At 38.7% G+C, this 12545-nt stretch overlaps 1 protein-coding gene across 3 annotated transcripts in view; it reads right to left on the bottom strand.

Moving 5' to 3' along the window:
- The window catches only part of LOC121853608 (6-phosphofructo-2-kinase/fructose-2,6-bisphosphatase 1-like), an 85277-nt gene extending 82419 nt beyond the window's left edge, over positions 1 to 2858 (bottom strand). For 2 of the 3 annotated variants that reach the window (XR_006086361.1, XM_042347866.1), the window contains exon 1: positions 1838 to 2858. Coding sequence is in view for 2 of the 3 variants with exons in the window: in XM_042347866.1 (XP_042203800.1) it covers positions 1838 to 1937 (100 nt within the window). In the remaining variant the exon portion in view is untranslated. The remainder of the gene's footprint in view (positions 1 to 1837) is intronic. The other variant, XM_042347867.1, reaches the window with a different exon arrangement.
- Positions 2859 to 12545: the final 9687 nt, after the last annotated feature.

Below are 12545 nucleotides of genomic sequence, written 5' to 3' on the forward strand. Positions count from 1 at the left end.
TTCACCCATTTTGATTTCGTCGTTCAGAGTGTGCATATACCCTGGCGTCCATAGCTGTGTTCATCTCCACGACAAAACAGAAAAACGCTACATAATGACTCAACAATCTCCACAACTGCTAAATAGTACAGCTTTAGTTATAGTGGTACTTGTATTTAATTAAAACCACATAGCGTGTTAAGCTCACAAACAACAACAAATGTTAATGGAGCATCAAATCTATTTAAAAGTCTATTCAACAGAATTTGGGGGGGGGGGGGCTGCGTTAAGTTTGTTCTGGACAAACGTAAACGGCTTTTTCTGCAGGAGGGATATTTCTTATTTTGTTTTCAAGTGTACTTTCTCATAACGAATACATACCGGTACCCAATTTCTTGATCACACCTTGTTTGCTTTTTCCCAAGAGAGACGGTAATAAATAAACAACTCGGGAGACAACCAATATCTAAGTAATTAAACATCTACGAAAATTATGTATTAACTAAGGGTTTTTTTTAACACTTCTGGGAGTGGTTCTAACACGGGAACAGTTCAGTAAACAATATGCATTATTTTGTTCCGGTTCCTCGCTATACATTTGAAATTTACGATAGCAAGAGGACAGCCGTAAATAAACGTAATTCAAGTGTCCTGGCATAACGCATCAGTTTTCACCTCACGTTAACCTTAAATAAGAACATAAAAACATAAGAAAATAAGGAATCTCTGCAATAGGCCGGTTGGCCTGTGCATGGCAGCTCCTGTCGAGAGTTACTACCACTCTCTATCATCCATGAATCTATCTAGCCTCCTTTTGAAACTTTCCAGAGTTCCCGCACTTACTACAAAGTTGCTAAGCTTGTTCCACTCGTCCACCACCCTATTTGTGAACCAGTTTCTTCCTATCTCCCTCCCTCCTGTAATGCATTTGCATCCTGCCCTGAATTAATTTGCCGCCCTATTTTGGTGTCATCCGGAAAACTTGCTTATGTCACTGCTGATCCCAGTATCTAGATCGTTTATGTAGATTATGAACAAGAGTGGGCCTAGTACTGACCCCTGGGGAACCCCACTGGTTACACGGCCCCACTCAGATTTAACACCATCTACGCTGACCCTCTGTGTTCTATCGGTGAGCCATGATTTTATCCAATTTAAAACTTTCCCCTCGATGCGGTATTCTGTCAAACGCTTTGCTAAAGTCTAAGTAAATAACATCGTAATTTTCGTCATTATCTACTACCTCGAAGACTTTCCTAAAAGACGTTAGCAGATTTGTTAGACAAGATTTTCCCTTTGTATACCCATGTTGAGAATCGTAGATTAATTTGCTTTTCTCTAGATGCGATCGGATGCTATCTGCTATAATTGATTCAAGAAATTTCCCCACTACTGACGTCAAACTGATCGGCCGGTAATTTGACGCTGATGCTCTGTCTCCCTTTTTGAATATGGGTACTACATTTGCCTGTTTCCACAAGTCTGGCACAACTCCAGTGTCTATTGATTTTGTAAATAAGTTTACGAGGGGTCAGCTAATCTGTTCCCTACACTCTTTCAAGACTCGAGGGAAAATTTCATCCGGCCCTGGGGATTTTGTTTTCTTTAGTTTATTTATCTTCTTAAGAACATCCTCTTTTCTGATATGGATATTCTTTAATTTCCCTTCTTCCTTTCCCTTAAATATCAGTTCCACCTCTGGAATTTCATCGCAAATTTCTTCTGTGAAAACTGATAAGAAGTAGCTGTTCATGCTTTACTTATTTCTTCACTGCCATTTATCACTTCTCCCCTCCCTGTAAGTACTCACCTCTTGAGTGTCATCACAACTGGCAAGGAATATCAGTACTCTACTAACCTTTGTCATTCCTAGTGAGCCTCATGACAGGATGTTCACGTGCCATGCGACGCCACTCTTCCTCCCCGTCGCTTGGCTCCATGGTGGGGGTGGGTGCCATACTTTGACCACCTGTCACTATATCAAGTATTTTCACGTCACACAGCAAAGTTGGCTGTCTCTTCACGAAAGTTTTTAAAACCTGTGCAACGTACGACGCGATAAGTTCAGGTTACAAGCAGTGATACGTAAAGAGTTTCAAGTTTTTTTTTTTTTTATCTATACAGTAGTACAGCAAATGTCCTTATGTACTATAGTGGCAGCAATTCAGACTTGATTATTCCAGCGGCTGCTGACAGGTTACGTTGTTGGTACACGGGAGCCGTATGGGTCTGCCTAAAGTAAAGTGGTTTATATATACCTGCAGCGCGTGACGAAGATCAACTGTGACCTTCACGCCAACAAGTCACTGTTAAACACCAGCAGGAGAGGAACGCCTTCCGGTTCACAAGAGAAAGTCGGAAGTTGATTACGTGAACCTCAAAGATGTTCTGGCGGCTGCTTCCCTTCGCTCGCAAGGTTGTTCACTGTTTCAAAGTGGCTGAGTTTATTGGGAGAGGTATTAATTTTATATTGTAATGGTTTGCGTTTGCCAGAAATTTGTGAGTTTCCTTTCAAGTAATCTAAGATTGTCAATTATATAATGAGTGTTGGGTATTGACACTACAATCTGTCTTTGGACAGTACTGACAGTACAAATATTATGCAAATCCCAGCTAACAAGATGCTGGTGTTTCTTGTAAGATGATTTAGGAAGAGAAGCTCCACAGCACCACAGAATCACTGTAACCTTCAGTTAATCCGTACTCTTTATGGTACGGGTATGTCTTTTGGCCCACACTTAATTTCTGCACTAAAACCTTGTTACACATGGGTGGGCTTTGGATACACTTGGACGATGAATGAACCAGACGGACAACAGAAGGGACAGCACAACCCTGCCTTAGCTTCTCTTCGTGTATGTGCGATTGTGCGGGCCGAGCGTCGCCTTCCTGGAGTTTGTTTTGGTCGTATGATGCCAGATATTACTTTCTTAATAATACGTCTGTTGGCTACCAGGTAAGATACACTGGAACAGTACCTAATTTTTTTATGTTATTTGCATATTAAACGTTTAAATATAATTCTTAAGTAAAATAATGTTATAATTATTGATGAAAACCATGATTACTTGTAAAACTAGTAGTTGGTATCATTTTCTACCCAGGCTGGCCAACACATCCGCAGTTACGATTAAATACCAAGTGAACACCAATATTGCTTTTCCATTATTGATTTTACAAACATATATAACATATAAATGTGTACAGCATTATTTTGATCACTGAGAACAATCATAAAAATTCTTAATGGTCGATTTTAAAGTCAACGTTCATAAAAACGTTGTCGATAAGTGTGTGACGTGTGAAACTTGTTTGTTATTGTGTATTACTGTGCCTATAGCCTTTAAAGCGCGTATTCTAGGTTAATACCTATACTTTCTAATCATCAACAATTATAACAAACTAAGAGTGATGCAGTTCTGTGTTGAGTATGGAAGTGTTATTATCTAAACTTACGTACGATATGATGTAAGACTGCATGTAGTAATTGGTTGATATTCAGCTTAAGACAAAAATCACGTGCAAAACTTCGTCTACCTCCTTAACAATAATCTGACCTGAATCGGCTTTTCCAACGACTTTGTGCATTAATTTTGCTTGGTGTTGAGTTCCTAGAGAGAAGTAATTTTCTGACCTTCAGCTGCTTCAAAGGACAACAATAAAATATCATGAACAAAGTCTCCACGTCCTTCACATTCTTCCTTCATTGACACTAAAAGATAATTCTTCCCATTAAATGAGTTAAAAGGAATTATTTACTGACTTTTACTGTAATTGATAAACCATTTCTTAAAATTTAAATGTATCTATTAGTCAGGCTACGAAAGGCGGGTTCGGCTGACTTAACGCGTCGAAAAAAATGTGCTAGGGAGGAGGGAAGGAATGTTGGGCGCCCTATCTTTTAACAGTAAACAGACTACAGAAATTATTAAACTCCTTGCGATAATTCCTTAGATTTGGACCAGCTTAGTACCTTTGTTAGTTTTTATTGAAGAAATGGCAAATTTAATGAAGTCTGGGAATTTATGATTACAAATTTCAGTGTTTTAACCGGCGCTTGGCAATTTCTGAGAAGCAAAGCAAATGACCTCATGAATGTGTTTCCCCACACTCACCTAAAACAAAGAGTATTGTATTGAGAGACTTATTATTTTCCACGCTGTTAAAATACCGATTAATCATTACAAATGTAGTACCTTTTTTATTCCTCACTCCCAGTTTGTCTTTTGTTATTATTCATGTTGCACTTTAGTTGATGAATATAAAGTCAACAACAGATAAAAAATTCCGAAAAACATTACTAAATACGTCTCAAAAACTTCACTTAAGTCCTTCCTTTAAGTGTCAAACTAGCTTTTACATTTAACTCCAGCCCAGACGTGAATCTTGCTGAAAGCGTCATGAAGTGGGTAACGTCACGAGAGTTGAGGCAGCAACACTCTGCGGGCACTACACGGCCTAGGTGATGGGGTAACAAAGCTGCTTTCGTTATCCCATTATCAAGGTACTAATGATACGGCTGTGATAGGCCTCGCTCAAGCAGTCTTTGCCTAGCAATTACAGGTAGATGTGGCCTTCGTAAAATCGTGTGCTTATTGCTTTAAGGAAATAATATTTTTGTTTTTACTGCATTCATTCCCACCAGAAAAAAAAAAAAATATATATATACTGTATACATCGGCCATCAGTTGAGAATTGCTTGTGGCCAAACAGCGTGAAGGGCGTTCTGCTCGGTCTGACCTCAGTGAGCGGAAACCTGTGTTGTAAAGGTGACTCACTTGTGATATCATCCACCTTGACTAAATACGAGCTGCTCATTCTCCTGTTCCGAGTTGTCTGATGGTATCGTGTTATTATGAGCTATCCAAAATAATAACGAGCTGGGGTTATGCACATTTCCACCGACCGAGGAACTTGGCTGCATTGGCTATGGTTAGCTGTGCTAGTTATAGTTTTATATTCCGACGGCTCATCGGTTCGAAATTCTAACCTAACCTAACCTAACCTAACCTAACCTAGCCTAAGCCAGTGAATCACACAAACTTACCAAATTATTTCCCGTTTACACCACGATAAAAAAATACAGAATTCTGGAAATCTAAACCACATTAAAAAAATATAATAACTGTACAATTTTGAAGATCATGTTCATATTAGTGTCACTTATTTTAACTGATGATTAAAGACCCTAACGCAAACTCGGGTAAAGTTAGGCTAGGTTAGGTTAGGTTTAAGTTAGGATAGGTTAGGTTAGGTTAAAACAGCGTTAGATGGTTAAATCTTCAGGTGAAATAAGTGTTTTAATGTAGGTGTAATTTTCAATATTGCTTTTTTTTTTATCCACGTCATAATGAATCTTCCCGAGAAACAAAATCGTTGTCGACCATATCCTATTACATAGCTATTATAGTTTAAAATTACCAGCGTCTTTAGTTAGTTAATAGGTGAGCGAAAAGTTTTGTTCGATCACTTGGAATGACTAAGTAACTGGTTTCCTTTTTGGGTGAGTATTAAGGTAAGATCCAGGTAAGGTGAAGCCTATCATTATCCTGAAGGACTCGCCACTCCAACTCCCTGCGCCAGGTACTGACTGAATTTTTCTTTTTTTTAAGTTACGGTTGTAATTGTATAAACAGTGAGTCGATTCTTCTCAAGGCCAAGATGTTAGAGCACATAAATACAGTATAATATCACTACTAATAAAACTTCAGGGTCAATTATCAATCTTAACCATTGCTTGCCTCACAGACGGTAGGTTCAACAATCTACACTGTTACCCTGTTGTCAGGTACAAAGATGACAGGTAACTAATGGCGAATGGCATCGTGTGATTGGCTGACTCACTAATCAATCAATACCCAGTCGCAACTCAAAACATGGCCAAGGTGAGCGAAAAGTTAGAATTAGTGCACGTCCATGTGTGTCGATCCGGGAAGTTAAATGTACTGTATTGGCAGCCAGAGCAAACTGTTCCAACACGGCTGGAGCTTTCGAAGATGCTTGCATCTTTATCATCATATTTCTTGTTTTATAGGTAAGAAAAAAAACGTTTAGTTGTAGAAGTGAAACTTCTGAGACACTCATGCTGTGTTCACCTTAAATAAAAACCTACACCTCTGTGGTTACAGCGCCCAAACGTGCTTCGTTTCCAATACAATTTTTTTATCTCGCTCACGGTCACCAGTTTTATTGCAATCACATATATATATATATATATATATATATATATATATACGGTTCGCCACACTACCAGGAAAAGAAGTCATTGGGGTAATTCCCTTAAGTTGCGCCACACTCACTAGGAAAGAACTGATATTTTTTGGTGGCGTTGAAGGACCTGGTTTTTTCCAGCTAGGTTTACCAACACTAAGTCATAATAACCAAACTGCCATCATTACATTACTATAACATTTTGTCAACGTTAAATCATGACAACCAGTCTTGACAACATTAGGTTATTAATAAGAGTCCTGTTATGTTATTACTGGGCTTCAACAGCTAAGGCCTTTAAGCGCGTAACAAGATTATTAGTAGACTATTACATCAACATGTAAAAATTATTAAAGCTGGAACTCTCTGTGTTAACGAGTCTTCTCAATATTACATTATTGCAGCCTGTTTTCCCATCTATTGCCATCATGCTTACCAACATTATAAACAAACCGGTCAAAACTTTGAATCGGCCATGACAGTCAACATGAAAATTGAATCGACAACCGTGTCTACCACCACATGAAGTGCGCCTTTGACAACCAATCAACCATACGCACCACGAGTATACCAACAACATGCTAACCAACATATCCATGGAGATTACTATTAAAACATTCAGGATTACCTGTTCCTGTGACCATTACAATCATGATTACCAACATAAATACTCTGTACTTGTGCCTATGACCAAGCGTACCAACATAAACGCTGTGCCTATGACCATAACATTCAAGAGTACCAACATAATGCTATGCCTATGACCATAATATCTAGGAGTACCAACATAAACCCTGTGCCTATGACCATAACATTCAAGAGTACCAACATAATGCTATGCCTATGACCATAATATCTAGGAGTACCAACATAAACCCTGTGCCTATGACCATAACATTCAAGAGTACCAACATAATGCTATGCCTATGACCATAATATCTAGGAGTACCAACATAAACCCTGTGCCTATGACCATAACATTCAAGAGTACCAACATAATGCTATGCCTATGACCATAATATCTAGGAGTACCAACATAAACCCTGTGCCTATGACCATAACATTCAAGAGTACCAACATAATGCTATGCCTATGACCATAATATCTAGGAGTACCAACATAAACCCTGTGCCTATGACCATAACATTCAAGAGTACCAACATAATGCTATGCCTATGACCATAATATCTAGGAGTACCAACATAAACCCTGTGCCTATGACCATAACATTCAAGAGTACCAACATAATGCTATGCCTATGACCATAATATCTAGGAGTACCAACATAAACCCTGTGCCTATGACCATAACATTCAAGAGTACCAACATAATGCTATGCCTATGACCATAATATCTAGGAGTACCAACATAAACCCTGTGCCTATGACCATAACATTCAAGAGTACCAACATAATGCTATGCCTATGACCATAATATCTAGGAGTACCAACATAAACCCTGTGCCTATGACCATAACATTCTAGAGTACCAACATAATGCTATGCCTATGACCATAATATCTAGGAGTACCAACATAAACCCTGTGCCTATGACCATAACATTCTAGAGTACCAACATAACGCTGTGCCTGTGACCATAACATTCTAGAGTACCAACATAACGCTGTGCCTGTGACCATAACATGATCCAGACTTCACAATCAAACCTTCCCCCGAGCCCTCAGGGTATAGGTAAAAGAAGTGGCCGACCCTGGACACAAGTGACTCACATTTTTGTAACTGTGACCGGCAGGTGCCGACAAGAAACAAATGCCAGAAAAAACCCGTTGAAATAGTCACGGGGAAAAAGTTACTAACCTAACCGAACCTAACCTAACCCCACTTTACTTTATTTGGGTTATTTAACAAAGTGACTTTTCCCAAACAAAATTGTGACTTGTTTATATTCTTTTCCTTAGCATGGTGGTCTATTTAAAAACTTAATACGAAGTCAATATGAAAATACTTTAGTGGCAAACACAACTTTTCGTTATTATTATTATTATTATTATTATTATTATTATTATTATTATTATTATTATTGTAACCGCCATCAGGGCGGTTAAAGGACTATTCAGACTCGTCACGTTAAACTCGAACATTATAATTCGGTCAAACCTGTTGAATACAATTCATTTTAGTATTTAAAATAAATCATACATAGGCAATCATACATAATTGTTTAATCCAGTATATATTTACATAACAATCATAGCTATGTAATTAGTCTAATCTTAACACTTACAATGAGTACTTAATTTGTCATATATTTATGTCGTCACAATGATAAACGATGCAATGGACACAGTCTACCTGTGTACACAACAAGTACAACTTACGTGTTAAAAGTCTTCAGGAGAAACAGGTTAGGTGTTGGCACCATGATGGGGATAGTTACAGTGAGGAAGCAGTGCCCTCACATGTCCGGGCAGGCTATTCAAACTCGCTGGGTCAGGTTTGTTATACGCAAACAAGCTCCCCTTACACCACCCAACACCTCAACCTACTCTGGGCCTCTCATCTGCCTCCATCTCAACACTATATACTGTATACGGCAGACACACCCAATGAACATGACATGACTTACAGCCTAACATAATGTTTGTTTATGTGTCTTCATACTCAGTACCGCTTGCCATAGCAATTATTATTATTATTATTATTATTATTATTATTATTTCTCAGGTTAAAGTTTAGTGAAGCGTTATAAGTGGTTGACGTTCCAAGGATTTGTTTTTGTACTAGCCTTAAGAACATAATAGAAGTGCTTTAATTGGTTCATTTGTGTTACTGAACCGTCAACGCCTGGGTCATAACGGCCTTATAGGAGGAGCATGAGAGGCTGCTTCGAGAAGAGTTGTTTCAGTAACCCAGTATCCAGTATACATGACTTGTCCTTAAGCTGCAGGTACACATGAAGTAACTTGGTGCATAAACTGTGCCCAAGTAAAAGGCACCATGTCCTGTAATGCTGGCAGGTGCGTTCAGATCTAATAAATCGGCACATAATAGCAATCATGTCAACGCATTGAGGCCAAGGCTACGCAGTGCGGCTTGTCGCTGAAAGAATTCGTCGTATGTTGTATTCTATCAGCTCATCTTTATAGAACATTTGATGACTGCAAACTAGACAGCAACGTGTTACCAGCCATCAGTCTACCGTGTAAGATAGCAGCCTCCCTCAGATCTATGTCATTCTTAATATATTTTCCATCTTGGGGTCCTGCTGTCATAACTCCTTTGTGTTATTGATCCATTGTTTGGTCTCCACTGCTCATTGGCGCACCATCTAATATGAGAACATAAGAAAATAAGGAGTCTGCAATAGGCCGGTTGGCCTGTGCATGGCAGCTCCTGTCGAGAGTTACTACCACTCTCTATCATTCATGAATCTATCTAGCCTCCTTTTGAAACTTTCCAGCGTTCCAGCACTTACTACAAAGTTGCTAAGCTTGTTCCACTCGTCCACCACCCTATTTGTGAACCAGTTCCTTCCTATCTCCCTCCTAAACCTAAACTTATCCAACTTAAACCCCTTCTTCCCCTTCGTTATTAAAATAAAATGGACTACACGCATTTAAATTAAAGTCAAACACCGATTTGTTCCAGTTTTTTTTCAATTTTCATGACTTGTAATGGAATATTTGGATTAAACTGACTGGACTACCCTACTTATATATCTCACCTTAAGATTAACCTTCCTAACGTTACTTTGGGGGGTTAAACTAGGCTAGACTAGGTTAAGTTAGGTTAGATTAGATCAGGTTGCTAATTTGTGTTAAGTTAAATTTGGTTAGGGTGGTCTGTCTTTGGTGAACTAAGCTGGGGAGGAGGAGTCAATCTTCGGGGGATTCAATGGTCTTTGAATCAGTAAACATTGGCGTCATTACTTCTGGAATTAAATCGAATGAGATAATTTGATATATATCTAAATTGTTATAAATATTTGATCTTTAGAAGTCACTGTGTATCACCGCATATTAACTGAACAGTCCTTCTTTGTGTGATTTCTACAATATGTGCGGGGAGATACGATAGAAGTATTTAAATGGGTGAAAGGAATCAATAAAGGTAATATAGATAAAGTTAACTCAAAATATCCGAGCAGGATAGGACTCGTAGCAACGGGTTTAAGTTGGATAAATTTAGGCTTAGGAGGGAGATAGGAAGGAACTGGTTCACAAATAGGGTTTGTAGATGAATGGAACAAGCTTGGCAGCTTTGTAGTAAGTGCTGGGATGCTGGAAAGTTTTAAAAGGAGGCTAGATAGATCCATGGACATTAGAGAGTGGTAGTAACTCTCGACAGGAGCTGCCATGCACAGGCCAACCGGCCTATTGCAGACTCCTTATTTTCTCACGTTCTTATGTTCATCAGTATTCTCAAAACGAACCATAGTTGTGTAGTCGTTCACGACTAAACATCTCAAATCTATCTTAAGTAACATAAGGTAATATATGGTTAACCTTGCTGAAAGTGTTTTACTTGAGATTCGGCAAATACGTCTGAAATAAATTGACTGGTGTTGACATCATTATACAGTATATTACTACGCTTTCATAACTAATTTATTTTAACGCGTTGTCTAAATTAGTACTGTACTTACACTAGATATCAACCATTAAAGATGCAAAGAGATAGATCGACATATATTTGACTTATGGTCATTATAAATAAGACTTACAAAGGCTAGCTGGCATCCGGGAACTGTGGTGTCACCCGGGTGGCAACAAGCACTGAAAAGGCTAAGCACCTCCCAGCATCTGATGCAACACAACACTGCATTACTTCATCTCCTGTGTACTGAGGGCGGCGGAGGGGTACGTGAGGGGCGGGGCGGGCAGAACAAGTAATAGAGGCAGCTGGGCTGGCAAAACTGGAGGTCGGTTGTCAGGTTAGTGCAAGATGATGAGAGGACAAGGTAATGTTGCATCATCCAGCATCCATTAGTATCCCGTTAACAAGATGAAGAGCGTCATTTTTAAAAATTTACTGGGTATATCAGACAATAAAAAGGCTCACTCACTCCTTTCATACTATGTATATTAGCAAAAAGTCGTTAATCAGATACAACAAGCAATTCAAGACCCCTTTAGTAGTTTAACACTGCAGATTGAACACCACTGTTAATATTACTCACATAACCTGAGATAGTAGAGCTAACAGCAAGAGCACCACATCCATGTCTGACACAATACTGCTACAAAATTATGATCTGATCTTGAACGTAAAGACAAAAGTTTATATGTTCCATTCAATCCAAATCTTTGGCATGGTATATGTTACACGCCAATAAATAATAAACTATTAATAATCATTCATTTAATATGTTAAATTCACGAATAAATTTATCATGATAGCGAAAATATAATGTTTTACAAGACTTACAAATGTTTATATGACCCGACAAATATAAAAATGCTATTTGGGAGTTAATGATTTGTCTTGTTTACAATCCCTTAATGTTATGTTCCTTGGCGTTCGGCAGGTTACTTTGCTGAGGAAATGAACCCTGACCTACGCCAGCACTACAGACCTAAATAACTCTTTAACTTCTTCCAAACATTCTGTGCAAATAAACCTAACATGCTTGTTATTATCAGAGCCTGAAATGCTTTAAATATCTCCTCAGTTATTCCTAAGATTCCCTTGTGGTAGTCTAATCTGAAATTATGGCCTGTAAGGACACCAGCTTTGTTGCCTGGGGACTTATTGCAGGAACAAGAGGTGCTTCGTGGCATTTATTTATTTATTTATATATTAATTTACTTGGATGTGCGATTACTTACTATATGTGGCAAGGTTGACCGACATGTCTCAGGCCGCAGGGATACAGTTACACGCTTCTCGCTGTCTTCCCTGAATTACGATTTTTGTCCAGCTTCTGGGTAGACATACTTTTACCCGTAAATGTAGTGATTTATCTGTTCCAGTAGTGGTAGAGGTGGTGTGGTGTACAGCTAGGCTCTTGAAGGGGTAGTGCGGGTGTTGTCCTGAAGGGGGAGGGGCAGGTGTCAGGTGCCTCCCTCTATAGTTTATGGTACTACAGTAGTTATTTATGCGCTGTTAACTAATTGTTAATTTTCCATGATACAACTATTACTGTGAGCATTACTGTATTACAATAATAATTCACGACTTGATGATCTAGTTACACCGCAGTGACATTTGTTGCTCTAGGTACCAGGTCAGTTATAGTACTTTCAGTTGGTCTTGGTATTTCTACACTATATCACCAGGTGTTTCTGTAGTGGGTATCTCACGGTCAACACTAACAGATATCTCTGATTAATTGTTCTTCTTTCTACTTTTATTTCCCTCGACTTGGCGATGTAAAGCAACTGATACTTAGCCATT

This window comes from Homarus americanus, unplaced genomic scaffold, assembly GCF_018991925.1.
Source record: "Homarus americanus isolate GMGI-L3 unplaced genomic scaffold, GMGI_Hamer_2.0 scaffold4896, whole genome shotgun sequence".
Taxonomy (NCBI): Eukaryota; Metazoa; Arthropoda; class Malacostraca; order Decapoda; family Nephropidae; genus Homarus; species Homarus americanus.